The 19100-nt window shown below is 50.9% G+C and overlaps 1 protein-coding gene across 1 annotated transcript in view; it reads left to right on the top strand.

The window, feature by feature from the left end:
* Positions 1-15791: 15791 nt before the first annotated feature.
* The window catches only part of LOC137299332 (lipoprotein lipase-like), a 73251-nt gene continuing 69942 nt past the window's right edge, over positions 15792-19100 (top strand). The window contains exon 1 of the mRNA XM_067967992.1: positions 15792-16748. Within this exon, the coding sequence (XP_067824093.1) occupies positions 16661-16748 (88 nt within the window). The 5' untranslated portion in view covers positions 15792-16660. The remainder of the gene's footprint in view (positions 16749-19100) is intronic.

Here is a 19100-nt window from a genome sequence, read left to right as displayed (position 1 = left end):
CTTTCTTTATTTACCCTTGTTTAAGATAATTATTTCTCAATCAATGATAACCAACTACAAGTAATATTATACAGTGTATACTGTTTAGCTATCAGTAAAACATTAAAAGTCTAACCACAAATAAAAACACTAACCAATAAAAACACTAACCAATAAAAATATTTATTTGTAACTTATCTTGTCGCTCCTCCTTGTGTTGTGAAGTCACTTTTTGATTTTTTTTCTCTGTCTGTTTCAGACTCTCTCTCTCTCTCCGCTGCTCCTTTATACCGGCCCACTGAGGGGGGATTCCCGTGCCTTCTCTGGGCTGCTCTCTCTCTCTCTCAATGTGGCTGGAATACAAAGAAGTGATGCTTCAGTTGTATAGAACCTTGATTAGATCTCACCTGGAGATACTGTGTTCAGTTTTGAGCACTGTACCTCAGGAAGGATATATTGGCCTTGGAGGGGATACAGCTCAGATTCACCAGAATGATACCGGGGCTTAAAGGGTTAAATTATGAGGCCAGGTTGCATTAACTTGGTTTGTATTCCCTTGAGTTTAGGAGATTGAGGGGAGATGCAATGTTTATAATGGTGAAAGGATTCGATAGGGTAGATACGGAGAAACGATCTCCTTTAGTGCTGGAACCAAGAACAAGGGGCATAACCTTAAAATTAGAGCCACGCTGTTTAGGAGTGAAAATAATATTAGTAAAAAAATAGTGCTGGAGAAATTAATGGGACTGAAAGCCGATAAATCCCCAGGGCCTGATAATCTGCATCCCAGAGTACTAAAAGAGGTAGCCATGGAAATAGTGGATGCATTAGTTGTCATCTTCCAAAATTCTATAGAATATGGAACAGTTCCTGCAGACTGGAGGGTGGCAAATGTAACCCCACTATTTAAAAAAGGAGGGAGAGAAAACAGGGAATTACAGACCGGTTAGCCTAACATCAGTAGTGGGGAAAATGCTAGAGTCTATTATAAAGGATGTGATAACAGGACACTTAGAAAATATCAACAGGATTAGACAAAGTCAACATGGATTTATGAAAGGGAAATCATGTTTGACAAACCTGCTAGAGTTTTTTGAGGATGTAACTGGTAGAATAGATAAGGGAGAACCAGTGGATGTGGTTTATTTGGATTTTCAGAAGGCCTTTGATAAAGTCCCATATAAGAGGTTAGTGTGCAAAATTAAAACACATGGGATTGGGGGGAATATACTGGCATGGATTGAAAATTGGTTAACAGACAGGAAACAGAGAGTAGGAATAAATGGGTCTTTTTCGGGGTGGCAGGCAGTGACTAGTGGGGTACCACAGGGATCAGTGCTTGGGCCCCAGCTATTCACAATATATATCAATGATTTGGATGAGGGAACCAAATGTAATATTTCCAAATTGCTGACGACACAAAACTAGGTGGGATTGTGAGTTGTGAGAAGGATGCAAAGAGGCTTCAAGGCGATTTAGACAAGTTGAGTGAGTGGGCAAATACATGGCAGATGCAGTATAATGTGGATAAATGTGAAGTTATCCACTGTGGAAGGAAAAACAGAAAGGCAGAGTATTATTTAAATGGTGATAGATTGGGAAATGTTGATGTACAAAGGGACCTGGGTGTCCTTGTACACCAGTCACTGAAAGCAAACATGCAGGTGCAGCAAGCAGTTAGGAATGCAAATGGCATGTTGGCCTTCATTGCAAGAGGATTTGAGTACAGGAGCAGGGATATCTTACTGCAGTTATACAGGGTCTTGGTGAGACCACACCTGGAGTATTGTGTGCAGTTTTGGTCTCCTTACCTAAGAAAGGATATACTTGCCATAGAGGAAATGCAGTGAAGGTTCACCAGACTGACTCCTGGGATGGCAGGACTGTCGTATGAGGAGAGATTGGGTCGACTCGGCCTGTATTCACTCGAGTTTAGAAGAATGAGAGGGGATCTCATTGAAACATATAAAATTCTGACAGGGCTAGACAGACTGGATGCAGGGAGGATGTTTCCCCTGGCTGGGGGATCCAGAACGAGGGGTCACAGTCTCAGGATACGGGGTAGGACATTTAGGACTGAGATGAGGAGAAATTTCTTCACTCAGAGGGTGGTGAACCTGTGGAATTCTCTACCACAGAAGGCTGTGGAGGCCAAGTCACTGAATATATTTAAGAAGGAGCTAGATAGATTTCTAGACACAAAAGGCATCAAGGGGTATGGGGAGAGAGTGGGAATATGGTATTGAGATAGAGGATCAGCCATGATCATATTGAATGGCGGAGCAGGCTTGACGGGCCGAATGGCCTACTCCTGCTCCTATTTTCCATGTTTCTATGTGAAATCAGGAAGCACTTTTTCCAAACGAAGGGTAGTTTCCCCCAAAAGGCTGTGGGTGCTGGATCAATTCTGTCTGCCAGTTTGTTGGGGATATCAGTGTCTATCCAATTGTCTATTCACAGTCTTATCAAGGAGGCCGCGGATACTTTCTCAAGCACTTTGCCGCCGACCTGTGCCGGTAACGTGTTGAGGCAACTCAATGAGACAGGTTGGATCACTTTCCCAGAGCCCAAGGGCTCCTCCATTGCACTCACACTTGTACTGTGCTGCATGTTAACTGAAAGGGATTTTACCCGCTCAGTGTCCAGTTGGTTTGCAAACATCCGTACCATCATGCAGATCCATGCTTTGCCAGAACCTCTCACCGTGACTTAATTTGATGGCAATCATCTGTCTCACTCTTGCTTGAAGGGGATGAGTGGAGGGACGGCTCCTGGGAGACACAGGTTACAATGTGTACCAATGGCTCATGACATCCTTGTGCCAGTCATGGACTGGAGCAGAGTGCGGGCACCACAAGACTCGTTCTATAACTAGAATGATTATTGAACCAGTATCGCTAGGGCCCGAAAGCAGCACTTTAGCTGTCTCAGGTGCCACCTTACAGTGCAACCTGCCCAGGATTTCAGGACTAATGCCATTTCCTATCTAACTTGTGCTACATAACTTCACCCTGCAGCATGGCCTCACCTTGCAGGCCGAGGAACAGGCTGGCCAAACCAAAGGATGAGGAAATAGCTGCTGGCCCAACAAGGAAGCAAGGACTGGCACACATTGGCACTAGTGCAAGGTGCCTTCCAATGGGGCCAGAGCTGCCCCATTTCCTAAATCTGGCAGAGTAACTTCTCCCAAACCACCTTCTCCCACACAATCCTGCCCAGTTGCTCAAAGACCATCTATTCCCATTTGTTGCTTCGCTGCTGCTTTATTCTAAACAATGACACAGAAACAGTGCTGGGCAGTGATTTAATCCATTGTATGATGTAATATTGGCAGCGTGATTTGTTTTGGATGTGTGACACCTCCCTTGTGGAAGGAGGGAGTGCGGTGAGTGGCTGTGAGGTTTGCCGACACTTCCTCCAGGCTTGCGCTGCGATTGCAACACATCTGAATCGGGCACTTCCACTCCTGTTGTGGCTGGTCCTTCCTACCTTCTTCCTGGCAGCTCTGCTGTCCTGGGCAGAAATGCTCGATGGGCCAGATATGGCATTGCCTTCATAGGCTTCTGCCTGACTTCAGGCATGGCACCGTGCCTGGGCACTCTCTCAGCATGGCAGTGTGCCTGGGCACTCTCTCAGCATGGCACTGTGCCTGGGCACTCTCTCAGCATGGCAGTGTGCCTGGGCACTCTCTCAGCATGGCACCGTGCCTGGGCACTCTCTCAGCATGGCAGTGTGCCTGGGCACTCTCTCAGCATGGCACTGTGCCTGGGCACTCTCTCAGCATGGCAGCAGTGCTGGGCACTCTCTCAGCATGGCACCGTGCCTGGGCACTCTCTCAGCTTGGCAGCAGTGCTGGGCACTCTCTCAGCTTGGCAGCAGTGCTGGGCACTCTCTCAGCTTGGCAGCAGTGCTGGGCACTCTCTCAGCTTGGCAGCAGTGCTGGGCACTCTCTCAGCTTGGCAGCAGTGCTGGGCACTCTCTCAGCATGGCACCGTGCCTGGGCACTCTCTCAGTGTGGCAGCAGTGCTGGGCACTCTCTCAGCATGGCACCGTGCCTGGGCACTCTCTCAGTGTGGCAGCAGTGCTGGGCACTCTCTCAGCTTGGCAGTGTGCCTGGGCACTCTCTCAGCATGGCACCATGCCTGGGCACTCTCTCAGCGTGGCAGCAGTGCTGGGCACTCTCAGCTTGGCAGCAGTGCTGGGCACTCTCTCAGCATGGCACCGTGCCTGGGCACTCTCTCAGTGTGGCAGCAGTGCTGGGCACTCTCTCAGCATGGCACCGTGCCTGGGCACTCTCTCAGTGTGGCAGCAGTGCTGGGCACTCTCAGCTTGGCAGCAGTGCTGGGCACTCCCTCAGTGTGGCAGCATTGCTGGGCACTCTCTCAGCATGGCAGCAGTGCTGGGCACTCTCTCAGCGTGGCAGCAGTGCTGGGCACTCCCTCAGTGTGGCAGCAGTGCTGGGCACTCTCTCAGCGTGGCAGCAGTGCTGGGCACTCTCTCAGCGTGGCAGCAGTGCTGGGCACTCCCTCAGTGTGGCAGCAGTGCTGGGCACTCTCTCAGCGTGGCAGCAGTGCTGGGCACTCTCTCAGCATGGCAGCAGTGCTGGGCACTGATCTGTCTCAGAGCAGAACATCAGGAACTACAATGTCTGTGAGTCAAAACCGTCTCTCTGTTCATGTTTGTATCTTCACACTCTACCCATGGAGAACAGTGTGAAGTAGTGAAGGATTCTCAGGTTGATGAACAGTCTGACAGGCTGTGACATGAACGCTCCTTCCATGACTGTAACCATCTTTACACCAGCTGATGGGGGTTAGTCCTATACGGTGGGAGGGTTTTGTGGGCTCCCACAGCTCATATGATGAGTGGGGGAGAATCCCACTGGATGTCAACCCAGAATTCAGAGCCGGAGCTCCGGTCTCCCCTCCCCGGGACTGTCTGGAGCTCCGGTCTCCGCTCCCCGGGACTGTCTGGAGCTCCGGTCTCCCCTCCCCGGGACTGTCTGGAGCTCCGGTCTCCGCTCCCCGGGACTGTCTGGAGCTCCGGTCTCCGCTCCCCGGGACTGTCTGGAGCTTCGGTCTCCCCTCCCTGGGACTGTCTGGAGCTACGGTCTCCGCTCCCCAGGATTGTCTGGAGCTCCGGTCTCCGCTCCCCGGGACTGTCTGGAGCTACGGTCTCCACTCCCCGGGACTGTCTGGAGCTCCGGTCTCCGCTCCCCGGGACTGTCTGGAGCTCCGGTCTCCGCTCCCCGGGACTGTCTGGAGCTCCGGACTCCGCTCCCCGGGACTGTCTGGAGCTCCGGTCTCCGCTCCCCGGGACTGTCTGGAGCTCCGGTCTCCGCTCCCCGGGACTGTCTGGAGCTCCGGTCTCCACTCCCCGGGACTGTCTGGAGCTCCGGTCTCCGCTCCCCGGGACTGTCTGGAGCTCCGGTCTCCGCTCCCCGGGACTGTCTGGGGCTCCGGTCTCCGCTCCCCGGGACTGTCTGGAGCTCCGGTCTCCGCTCCCTGGGACTGTCTGGAGCTCCGGTCTCCGCTCCCCGGGACTGTCTGGAGCTCCGGTCTCCGCTCCCCGGGACTGTCTGGGGCTCCGGTCTCCGCTCCCCGGGACTGTCTGGAGCTCCGGTCTCCGCTCACCAGGACTGTCTGGAGCTCCGGTCTCCGCTCCCTGGGACTGTCTGGAGCTCCGGTCTCCGCTCACCAGGACTGTCTGGAGTGGGGTTCAAACCCTGCACCTTCTGACCCAGAGGCGTGAATGCTACCACCGAGCCAAAGGCTCGCTCCACAGCCAGCATGTTGAGGCTAGTGAGGAGAGCATCTTTAGGATTGAAACCAAGCCTCTCTAGCAGCAGTGTGAGTATTCATGAGAGCTGCATTCATGTATCTACAGCCTCAGCAAATGAGAGCTCCGCACCGGATAGTACAGATTGCAGAGCACCCATCTGGGCAGTGGACTCCTCCACACTCTTCGCCCTAGTGTGATTGATGTGGATGATACTGCTCAAACAATAACCTCTGGAAGCAGGCCCGTGAGGCCTGAATTCCCAGGTGCTGCAACTGAAGCAGGAACTGTGCTGGGCTAGGAGCTATCAACTGCCACTACCTCTTCCTCGCCTGTGCCCTGGGAATTAACCGAGTCCCACTTCCTCATGATCGAGACACCGTGGGGTTTGTGCAGTCGGGCTGGTGCTCGATGCAAGACGCTGGCACGCTCAGGGACACTGCCTGTGGCTGCAGACCTTCTTCCGTTCCTTAGATAGCAGAAGAGAACAAAATTTCAAAAATGTCGTCTACTTTAAGCACTAGATTTATTAAATTAGACTCTGTGTGGTGGGACCCCAGATCTCTCTGTTCCTGAACCCCCTTTAAAATTGTATCATTTAGTTAATACTGTCTCTCCTCATTCTTCCTTCAAAAATGCATCACTTCACACCTCTCTGCATTAAATTTAATCTACCATGTGTCTGCCCATTTCACCAGTCTCTGTCCTCCTGAAGTCTGTTACTATCCTCCACATTGTTTACGACATTTCCAAGCTTTGTGTCATCTGCAAACTTTGAAATTTTGCCTCCTATACCCAAGTCCAGGTCATTAATATATATAAAAAGAGCAGTGGTCCTAATACTGACCCCTGGGGAACACCACTGTATACTTCCCTCCAGTCTGAATAGGATAGGGGAGCAGAGGAATCGGTGGGGGAGTGGTATAGATACACAAATCTCTAAAAGTAGTGACGTAGATTAATAAGGCCATAAAAAAGGCAAATTAAGCACGGAGTTCATTTCTAGAGGGATAGAATTGAAAAGCAGAGAAGTTATGTTGAACTTGTATCGAACCTTGGTGAGACCACACTTGGAGTACTGTGCACAGTTCTGGTCTCCATTATTATAAAAAGATAGAGGCACCAGATAAGGTGCAAAAAAGATTCACAAGGATGATACCAGAATTGAGAGAATATACTTATCAGGAAAGGCTGAACAGGCTGGGGCTCTTTTCTCTAGAAAAGAGAAGGCTGAGGGGTGACCTGATAGAGGTCTTTAAGATTATGAAAGGGTTTGATAGGATAGACGTAGAGAAAATGTTTCCACTTGTGGGGGAGTCCAAAACTAGGGGTCAGAAATATAAAATAATCACTACTAAATCCAATAAGAGATTCAGGAGAAACTTCTTTACTTAAAGGGTGGTAAGAATGTGAAACTCGCTACCACAGGGAGTAGTTGAGGTGAATAGCATAGATGCAATTAAGGGGAAGCTAGATAAACACATGAGGGACAAAGGAATAGAAGGATATGCTGATAGGAATAGATGATGAGGGGTGGGAGGAGGTGCGTGTGGAGCATAAATGCTGGCATAGATCTGTTGGGCCGAATGGCCTGTTTCTCAGACTCGATGTCACTATGTTACACCCAGCAGTGTAACAGCTCCTCTTCTGCTCTTTAACTCTAACCAAACAGATTCCGTCTTTGAACCCTTAAGTACATCATCCCTTTCCAGGGTTGTAACAGTATCTTTGATCAATAATGCCACCCCACCTCCTCTTCTTCCTTCTCTATTTCTCCTGAATCATTGTAGTCAGGAATGTTAAATTCCCATTCCTGCCCTTCTATCTATAAACCCCCCCGAACCCCGCGATTAGATTCCAGTCTGTAACTCACTCCCGGGTATCTGTTATTCTATATATAAACCCCCCCGAACCCCTCGATTAGATTCCAGCCTGTAACTCACTCCCGGGTATCTGTTATTCTATATATAAACCCCCCCGAACCCCTCGATTAGATTCCAGCCTGTAACTCACTCCTGGGTATCTGTTATTCTGTATATAAACCCCCCCGAACCCCTCGATTAGATTCCAGCCTGTAACTCACTCCTGGGTATCTGTTATTCTGTATATAAACCCCCCCGAACCCTGCGATTAGATTCCAGCCTGTAACTCACTCCTGGGTATCTGTTATTCTATATATAAACCCCCCGAACCCCGCGATTAGATTCCAGCCTGTAACTCACTCCTGGGTATCTGTTATTCTATATATAAACCCCCCGAACCCCGCGATTAGATTCCAGCCTGTAACTCACTCCTGGGTATCTGTTATTCTGTATATAAACCCCCCCGAACCCCTCGATTAGATTCCAGCCTGTAACTCACTCCTGGGTATCTGTTATTCTGTATATAAACCCCCCCGAACCCCGCGATTAGATTCCAGCCTGTAACTCACTCCTGGGTATCTGTTATTCTATATATAAACCCCCCGAACCCCTCGATTAGATTCCAGCCTGTAACTCACTCCTGGGTATCTGTTATTCTATATATAAACCCCCCGAACCCCGCGATTAGATTCCAGCCTGTAACTCACTCCTGGGTATCTGTTATTCTATATATAAACCCCCCGAACCCCGCGATTAGATTCCAGCCTGTAACCCACTCCTGGGTATCTGTTATTCTATATATAAACTCCCCGAACCCCTCGATTTGATTCCAGGCTTGTTATTTTCTGTTTGGAGTGGTGAATTGTGAAATCACTGGCCAGTTGTTAGTCCAGGGCTCCCATACCCTGACAAGCTGTGATCAGGGCAGTGTCAGGCCACTCCTACAATGCCAGGTTTCTGAAATAGTCTGAACTGTTTTCAAGCTGCATGTTGATGTTTTCTGGAGAACAGAACTGATGATATCCCCGCCTAATGTGCAGAGTGACTTGGGGGACTGGGAGAGCAGCGCAGTGTGTGATTGGACCTCTCTCCGGAGCCCGACTTCCTCCCCCTTCACCTCCTCCACCACTCGGAGTCTCTGCCGAGCACTGAGCTGGGGGGTCAGCCTCAATAATTGGCCAGCCTACACTCCCAGCAGCCAATTAGAGTGAGACAGATGCACACACCCACCACCCACCCTGCTGGAAGAGCTGAGGAGTCAGGGGGTGGGGAGTCAGGGGGTGGGGAGTAGGAGGGATGTTTTGGGACAGGCTGCAGCTGCTTGCTCAGATGCTCCGCCCTTTACTGCAGTCACTGAGTTCGAGCTGGCAGCCGGTTACAGTGTCAGGACCTCTCGCACTATAAACCTGCTCCCACGCACATCGGAGTTAACCCCTTCCTGCCACTGCTGCCTTAGATTTATTTATTTCTTGGTACGTGTATTTTAGAGGGTGGGAGAATGACTGGGGGAGTGGGAGAGTGACGGGGGGAGTGGGACAATGAGGGGGGGAGTGGGACAGTGATGGGGGAGAGGGAGAGTGACACGGGGGTGTGGGATCGTGATGGGGAGAGAGAGAGATGGGGAGTGGGACAGTGACAGGGAAGAGAGAGAGTGACAGGGGAGTGGGACAGTGAAGGGGGAGTGGGAGAGTGACGGGAGTGGGACAGTGACGGGGGAGTGGGAGAGTGACGGGGAGTGGTAGAGTGATGGGGGGAGTGGGATAGTCATGGGGGAGTGGGAGAGTGACGGAGGAGTGGGACAGTGAAGGGGGAGTGGGAGAGTGACGGGAGTGGGACACTGACGGGGGGTGTGGGAGAGTGACGGGGAGTGGTAGAGTGATGGAGGGAGTGGGATAGTCATGGGGGAGTGGGAGAGTGACGGAGGAGTGGGAGAGTGACGGAGGAGTGGGAGAGTGACGGGGGGGTGGGAGAGTGACGGGGGTGTGGGAGAGTGACGGGGGTGTGGGAGAGTGACGGGGGTGTGGGAGAGTGACGGGGGTGTGGGAGAGTGACGGGGGTGTGGGAGAGTGACGGGGGTGTGGGAGTGTGACGGGGGTGTGGGAGAATGATGGGGGAGTGGGAGAGTGATGGGGGAGTGGGACTGTGAAGAGGGGAATGGGACAGTGATGGGGGAGAGGGACAGTGATGGGGGGAGTGGGATAGTCATGGGGGAGTGGGAGAGTGACGGAGGAGTGGGAGAGTGTGGGGGGAGTGGGATAGTCATGGGGGAGTGGGAGAGTGATGGGGGGAGTGGGAAAGTCATGGGGGAGTGGGAGAGTGATGGGGGAGTGGGAGAGTGACGGGAGAGTGGGAGAGCGATGGAGGAGTGGGAGAGTGACGGGGGGAGTGGGAGAGTGACAGGCGAGTGGGAGAGTGACAGGTGAGTGGGAGAGTGACGGGGGGAATGGGAGAGTGAAGGGGAGAGTGGGAGAGTGACAGGGGAGTGGGAGAGTGACATGGGGGTGTGGGACAGTGAAGGGGGGAGAGGGAGAGTGATGGGGAGTGGGACAGTGACGGGGGAGTGGGAGAGTGACAGGGGGTGGGGCAGTGACAGGGGAGAGGGAGGAGAGAGAGTGTCAGGGGTGAGAGAACGTGACGGTAGGGGGGTAGGACAGTGAAGGGGGGAGTGGGACAGTGATGGGGAGAGCGAGAGTGACAGGCGAGTGGGACAGTGATGGGGGGAGTGGGGCAGTGACAGGGGAGTGGGGTAGTGACGGGGGAGTGGGGGAGTAATGGGGGGAGTGGGGGAGTGATGGGGGAGTGGGAGAGTGAAGGGGGGAGTGGGGCAGTGAAAGAGTGGGGAGTGACGGGGTAGTTAGGGAGTGGGAGAGTGAAGGGGGGAGTGGGACAGTGACGGGGGAGTGGGGCAGTGACGGGGGGAGTGGATGAGTGATGGGGGAGTGGGAGAGTGACGGTGGGAGAGTGACGGGGGGAGTGGGAAAGTGACGGGGACTGGGAGAGTGACGGGGGAGTGGGAGAGTGATGGGGGAGTGGGAGAGTGACGGGGGGAATGGGAAAGTGACGGGGGCAGTGGGAGAATGACAGGGGAGTGGGAGAGTTATGGGGGAGTGGGAGAGTGATGGGGGAGTGGGATAGTCATGGGGGAGTCGGAGAGTGACGGGGGTGTGGGAGAGTGACGGGGGACTGGGAGAGTGACGGGGGACTGGGAGAGTGACGGGGGACTGGGAGAGTGACGGGGGACTGGGAGAGTGATGGGGGAGTGGGACTGTGAAGAGGGGAATGGGACAGTGACGGGGGAGAGGGACAGTGATGGGGGGAGTGGGACAGTAACGGGGGGAATGGGAGAGTGACGGAGGAGTGGGAGAGTGATGGGGGGAGTGGGATATTCATGGGGGAGTGGGAGAGTGACGGAGGAGTGGGAGAGTGACGGGGGGAGTGGGAGAGTGACGGGGGAGTGGGAGAGTGACGGGGGAGTGGGAGAGTGACAGGTGAGTGGGCAGTGACCGGGGGAGTGGAAGAGTGAAGGGGGAGAGGGTCAGTGAAGGGGGAGTGGGACAGTGACAGGGGAGTGCGCAGTGACGGGGGGAGTGGGAGAGTGAAGGGGAGAGTGGGAGAGTGATGGGAGTGGGAGAGTGACAGGGGAATGGGGCAGTGATGGGGGGAGTGGGAGAGTGATGGGGGAGTGGGAGAGTGATGGGGAGAGGGAGAGTGACAGGCGAGTGGGACAGTGATGGGGGGAGTGGGGCAGTGACAGGGGAGTGGGGCAGTGACAGGGGAGTGGGGAAGTAATGGGGGGAGTGGGGGAGTGGGAAAGTGAAGGGGGGAGTGGGACAGTGACGGGGGAGTGGGGGAGTGATGGGGGAGTGGGAGAGTGACAGGGGAGTGGGAGAGTGACGGGGAGTGGGAGAGTGACGGGGAGTGGGAGAGTGACGGGGAGTGAGAGAGTGACAGGGGAATGGGGTAGTGATGGGGGGAGTGGGAGAGTGATGGGGGAGTGGGAGAGTGACGGGAGAGAGGGAGAGTGACATGGGGGTGTGGGACAGTGAAGGGGGGAGAGGGAGAGTGATGGGGAGTGGGACAGTGAAGGAGGAGTGGGAGAGTGACGGGAGTGTGACAGTGACGGGGGGTGAGGCAGTGACAGGGGAGAGGGAAGAGAGAGAGTGTCAGGGGAGAGAGAATGTGACGGTAGGGGGGTAGGACAGTGAAGGGGGGAGTGGGACAGTGATGGGGAGAGGGAGAGTGACAGGCAAGTGGGACAGTGATGGGGGGAGTGGGGCAGTGATGGGGAGAGGGAGAGTGACAGGCAAGTGGGACAGTGATGGGGGGAGTGGGGCAGTGACAGGGGAGTGGGGCAGTGACAGGGGAGTGGGGGAGTAATGGGGGGAGTGGGGGAGTGATGGGGGAGTGGGAAAGTGAAGGGGGGAGTGGGACAGTGACGGGGGAGTGTGGGAGTCATGGGGGAGTGGGAGAGTGAAGGGGGGAGTGGGGCAGTGACGGGGGAGTGGAAGAGTGGGGAGTGATGGGGAAGTTAGGGAGTGGGAGAGTGAAGGGGGGAGTGGGACAGTGACGGGGGAGTGGAAGAGTGATGGGGGAGTGGGAGAGTGATGGGGGGAGTGGGAAAGTGACGGGGACTGGGAGAGTGACGGGGGAGTGGGAGAGTGATGGAGGAGTGGGAGAGTGACGGGGGGAATGGGAAAGTGACGGGGGGAATGGGAAAGTGACGGGGTCAGTGGGAGAATGACGGGGGAGTGGGAGAGTGATGGGGGAGTGGGGCAGTGATGGGGGGAGTGGGAAAGTGACGGGAGAGTGGGAGAGTGATGGGGGAGTGGGAGAGTGACGGGGGGAATGGGAAAGTGACGGGGGGAATGGGAAAGTGACGGGGGCAGTGGGAGAATGACGGGGGAGTGGGAGAGTGATGGGGGAGTGGGGCAGTGATGGGGGGAGTGGGAAAGTGACGGGGGAGTGGGAGAGTGATGGGGGAGTGGGAGAGTGACGGGGGGAATGGGAAAGTGACGGGGGCAGTGGGAGAATGACGGGGGAGTGGGAGAGTGATGTGGGGAGTGGGGGAGTGATGGGGGAAGTGAGAGAGTGATGTGGGGAGTGATGGGGGAAGTGAGAGAGTGAAGGGTACATGCTGTGGGAGCCCACAAAACCCTCCCACTGTATAGGACTATCCCCCCTATCCGCTGGAGAGAGATAGCTATGGCCAAGGAAGGAGCACTCTCATCACAGCCTGTCAGACTGTTAATCAGCCCGTGACTCCTTCTGCTACACTGGATAACAGTGGGAAGGTGCAGCAGCAACCACTAAGTATTAAATAATTGCTCCTATGTTTAAATTATGCCTGCCATACCATCATATTAAATTCTCTTGCCTGACTCTGTGACACTATCTCCTGTCAATTGTTCCCTCTCCCACTTTCTTCTTTGATTTGAGTAGGGACCTTGTTCTGACATGAAAACCGACTTCCCCTAAAGGCCAAGTTTGAATGAGGGTGGAATGTTTGAAATGTGCACCAGGCTTGTAGTAATCTGTGCAGTTGTTGAAAGATGAGATGAAGTGCATCTTCACAATGCCCTCAGGACTAAACACGTGGACCTGAGTGTGGGAGCCAGTGGGCAGATCGGTCTCTTCGAACGTGGACTTCAGCATCTAGAGTTTGTATCAACATGAAACACCCAGCGTCAAAGTAAACTGAACTGATCTCTCTAGTGCATGTGATACACCAGCGGGAGTTCAGCCCTGTTTACCCTGCATTCACCAGAAAAGTGTTCACAGTACCAGCCCCTCCCTCATCATATAACCGAGTCCTAATAAATCTAAAGACCTTGTCCCCACTACCCACAAGGCCATTCCAAGGGGAGATGACTCTTTGTGTGATGGAGCTGTTGTAAACTGTCCTTTCACCAGTGCCGATGTCTTATCTCACCTTCGAGTCATTATCAACAACAACAGCAACAACTTGCATTTATATAGCACCTTTAACATAGTAAAACGTCCCAAGGCGCTTCACAGGAGCGATTATCAGATAAAATTTGACACCGAGCCACATAAGGAGATAATAGGACAGGTGACCAAAAGCTTGGTCAAAGAGGCAGGTTTTTAGGAGCATCTTAAAGGAGGGGAGAGAGAGGCGGAGAGGTTTAGGGAGGGAATTCCAGAGCTTAGGGCCCAGGCAGCTGATGTTTACCTGGAATACTCTGGAATTTACCTGAGCTGCACCGTTCAATATCTAGAATATATTAAAAACCTTACATATGTCCACACTTCCTGTCTTCAAAAGCGTCGTCCACAATGGCATATTTTTGTCTCATTTTTTGTACAATTCTTCCCATTATAAATTGCAGCACCCACATTTATAATGAAAACTCCCTATGTAAACGGGTCACGCTGTAATTACACCTTCCCGCCAGTGATGGTGCTGTAGCAGCTCAGTTTTGCATGTCCCAACTCCTCAGCCTGTACGGTGAGGAAACTCTTAGAGGTAAATTTTAACGCCCAAGAATGGGTGGGTTGGGGGCCGGTGAGAGGTTAAAATAACAGCTTTTCAGAGTGGGACCGTATCCTGGCACCAACCCATCCACTTCTGGGTTTAACCCAGGCAAGTTTGTCTGCGTGTGGACAGCAAACACCAGGAAGTCCTGCCCCCACTTAAAGTGGTCAGGCCAATACTTAAAAGGGCAATGTACCTCGTTGAGATACTTGAGGTACTTAATATTTTTTGTATTGGAACAATCAAACAAATTTAACCTTACCTGTTCGGGTTTCCCATCGCTTCTGAATCACGCCAGGTGAAAGCAGGTGGGGATGGGCCGGATCCATGGGGTGAGTGCCTTTATTTCTCAGCTTGTGGGCCCGGAGGAGCAGGAGTACGTCATCCAGGCCCAACAAGCTCACCTGGCCAGCGACAGGACCCCGCGATCGGCCAAGCCCCCTCCCGATGGGGGACCCCCTACCTCCACCCATCTCCGTTGCTGGCTGGACCCCTCAATGTCATCACTGGCTGATCTCCCCACCCCCCCCCCCGATGTTGTCCACGTCCCCTCCCCTCTGATTTTTTCCAGTGCCGATGATCTCTCTCCGTCCTGTCCCCCCTCATTGATTAGCAGCTCCTTTCACTGCCTGTCAATCTGGCTGCCTGGCACGTGGGAAACCCTGAAATTCAAATACTCACCTTCGATTGAGTTGCGATCGCAGATTGTGACACACTCAATTCACTTCTGGGTCCCCCACGCCAATATTTACGGACGTGTGGCGTTCCCGGCTAAGAGTTAAAATCGCCCCCTTAGACTCCAACCAAGTCTCTGCTTCTCAAATTACCATAGACTTTGCTATTGAACTATAAATAATAAAGAATCAAAGTATTGTATAGAAATAATGACAGAATATACAACTTTCAAATGGGAACTGAATTATGTCAGCACACCCTGATCTAATTATTGCCACCCCATTGGGATTTGGTTCGTCGTAATTCTGGACAGTGAATGGGAGGGGGTTTGATCGATTGAAACTCGACAATGGGAACTAATGGGAGTTGGGATGGTCACCAGGATTCACTCCACAACTCCGCTTGAATCACCCACCTGTTGACCTGAAATATTACCAGAAATTCCTGTCAATGTCCAGCTGGGCGGGAGAGACAAGCTCCAGTGGGAATTTTCACACGAGGAAGGGACATCAGGAAGATTATGTGCGGAAAAGCCTGAAAGACTCTCTTTGATACCCAGTGGCACAGCTGGGCTGGTATGTCACATGTGGGAATGTCCTTAACTTACAGCCCTGGGGAGATGGTGGACTGAGTGAAACACGGGCTCAAAAGGGACCATTGGGACATCTGTCCCATCAATCAAATTCTGCTCCTGGTCACGTAGAAGGGATTAAACCCGCACCGAGAAAAATGATCCCAGCGGTTCGGTGCAATGTGGAGACGGAGCTGCCCCGGGGCCCCGTTAGGTGGGTTGTTTGAATGACCCGCCTGGTGTGTGGCGGCTTCTCATCAACACACAACGCCTGAACATAGTACAGAACTTGAATGAGAGGCGGCAGGTCCGCAATTACACGTTAGCAGCTTGAGTGGAGGCTGGGGCTGAGCCAAAGGGAGGGAAAAAAATCTCCACCCTGGGGTCAATGAATAACCAATAGATCGGCAGGGATTAGCATATCACACCGGGGAGATTAGAAAAAGTGGAAGAGGGAGAAACGGAGTGTGACAGAACCACAGGCAGAGAGGGACCCTGCACAGGAGCAAGAGAGACAGACAGACAGACAGACAGACAGAGAGAGAGATACAGTGGGACAGACACACACAGACTCAGAGAGAGAAAGACAAAGGGAGACACACACACATATATAGAGAGAGAAAGAAACAGAGAGAGAGACACCCACACAGACATAGAGAGGGACAGAGGGAGAGAGAGACACACACACAGAGACAGAGAGAGGGAGAGACACAGAGAAAGAGATACAGTGGGACAGACACACACACACACACAGACTCAGAGAGAGAAAGACAAAGGGAGAGACACACACACATATAGAGAGAGAAAGAAACAGAGAGAGACACCCACACAGACATAGAGAGGGACAGAGGGAGAGAGAGACACACACACAGACAGAGAGAGGGAGAGACACAGAGAAAGAGATACAGTGGGACAGACACACACACAGACTCAGAGAGAAAGACAAAGGGAGAGACACACACACACATACAGAGAGAGAAAGAAACAGAGAGAGAGAGAGACACCCACACAGACATAGAGAGGGACAAAGGGAGAGACAGAGACACACATAGAGAGAGAGACAGACAGACACACAAAGAGACAGAGACAGATAGGGAGAGGGAGACAGACAGCAAGAGAGAGATACAGATAGAATAGATAGAGAGAGAGAGAAACCCCCACAAGAGGCAGGACAAGAAGTCTCCACAAAAGCCAGCGTGCTCTGTAAAAACAGCTGGATTTCTTCATAAACGGATTTTTTTTGGAAAGTCATTGTTTAAAAACATTAGAATCACGGTTGTAAAGATATTAAAACTTGGGACTATGACAGGGGCTGGTTACTTTCCGTGGATTTGCATCTTTCTGCCTCCACTCACCAGAGTGTCAGCGAGTTACCCGCCTAATCACATAGGTAAGGTTTAATGTTTAAAATTAATATTTCATTCATAAATTTAAGTAATTACATTCAAACGTTAACGTCAGTAAGGTTTGTATTCTAAAATTCCGCGTGCGATTGAAACTTTTTCATATATTGGATCCAAAATATTTAGAAAATATTAATAGATAAAAAGTTATTGTGAAAGTTTTTTTTGTTTAAAAGTTGTTTGTCGGCTGTTCGGCCGGGAGGGGCTGCTGTCTCTCTGCTCAGACCCCTCATTGGCGACTGTTATTATTCAGTAAATTCCTGGCGGATCCCAGAGCCCGGCGGTGACCGGCAGTAACCTTCCCATCCTCGGGGGGAGGGGATGGAGAATCTGTGCCAGGCGGCACTTCCGAGATTGAAATCCGGCCGGTCCCCAATATCCGCACTCGGGACCCTGCCCGTCTCGGTCTGAGGGACACGGTGACCGGAGATGCCGAGACTGCCCTTTTACACCGAGAGTGGAGAACCACGTGAAGCAGCTCAATTTAAACTGTGCCCAGTAATTCAAACACCTACAACTCACTGTAAACCATGTAATACAGTCACACATCTCACTGTAAACCGTGTAATACAGTCATACAACTCACTGTAAACCGTGTAATACAGTCATACAACTCACTGTAAACCGTGTAATACAGTCATACAACTCACTGTAAACCATGTAATACAGTCATACAACTCACTGTAAACCATGTAATACAGTCATACATCTCACTGTAAACTGTGTAATACAGTCATACAACTCACTGTAAACCATGTAATACAGTCATACATCTCACTGTAAACTGTGTAATACAGTCATACAACTCACTGTAAACCATGTAATACAGTCATACATCTCACTGTAAACCATGTAATACAGTCATACATCTCACTGTAAACCATGTAATACAGTCATACAACTCACTGTAAACCGTGTAATACAGTCATACAACTCACTGTAAACTGTGTAATACAGTCATACAACTCACTGTAAACCGTGTAATACAGTCATACAACTCACTGTAAACCGTGTAATACAGTCATACAACTCACTGTAAACTGTAATACAGTCATACATCTCACTGTAAACCGTGTAATACAGTCATACAACTCACTGTAAACCGTGTAATACAGTCATACAACTCACTGTAAACCGTGTAATACAGTCATACAACTCACTGTAAACTGTAATACAGTCATACATCTCACTGTAAACCGTGTAATACAGTCATACAACTCACTGTAAACCGTGTAATACAGTCATACAACTCACTGTAAACTGTAATACAGTCATACATCTCACTGTAAACCGTGTAATACAGTCATACAACTCACTGTAAACCGTGTAATACAGTCATACAACTCACTGTAAACCGTGTAATACAGTCATACAACTCACTGTAAACTGTGTAATACAGTCATACAACTCACTGTAAACCGTGTAATACAGTCATACATCTCACTGTAAACTGTGTAATACAGTCATACAACTCACTGTAAACTGTAATACAGTCATACATCTCACTGTAAACCGTGTAATACAGTCATACAACTCACTGTAAACCGTGTAATACAGTCATACAACTCACTGTAAACCGTGTAATACAGTCATACAACTCACTGTAAACTGTGTAATACAGTCATACAACTCACTGTAAACCGTGTAATACAGTCATACAACTCACTGTAAACCGTGTAATACAGTCATACAACTCACTGTAAACCGTGTAATACAGTCATACAACTCACTGTAAACCATGTAATACAGTCATACATCTCACTGTAAACCGTGTAATACAGTCATACAACTCACTGTAAACCGTGTAATAGTCATACATCTCACTGTAAACCGTGTAATACAGTCATACATCTCACTGTGAACCATGTAATACAGTCATTCATCTCACTGTGAACCGTGTAATACAGTCATACATCTCACTGTGAACCGTGTAATTGTCATACATCTCACTGTAAACCATGTAATACAGTCAAACATCTCACTGTAAACCGTGTAATACAGTCAAACATCTCACTGTAAACCGTGTAATAGTCATACATCTCACTGTAAACCGTGTAATACAGTCATACATCTCACTGTAAACCGTGTAATAGTCATACATCTCACTGTAAACCATGTAATACAGTCAAACATCTCACTGTGAACCGTGTAATAGTCATACATCTCACTGTAAACCATGTAATACAGTCAAACATCTCACTGTAAACCATGTAATACAGTCAAACATCTCACTGTAAACCGTGTAATAGTCATACGTCTCACTGTAAACCGTGTAATAGTCATACATCTCACTGTAAACCGTGTAATACAGTCATACGTCTCCCTGTAAACCGTGTAAT

The sequence above is a fragment of the Heptranchias perlo genome, chromosome 29, assembly GCF_035084215.1.
Source record: "Heptranchias perlo isolate sHepPer1 chromosome 29, sHepPer1.hap1, whole genome shotgun sequence".
NCBI classification, from domain to species: domain Eukaryota; kingdom Metazoa; phylum Chordata; class Chondrichthyes; order Hexanchiformes; family Hexanchidae; genus Heptranchias; species Heptranchias perlo.
The sequence above is the reverse complement of the archived record's forward strand: the minus strand, read 5'-3'. Positions and strand labels throughout refer to the sequence as shown.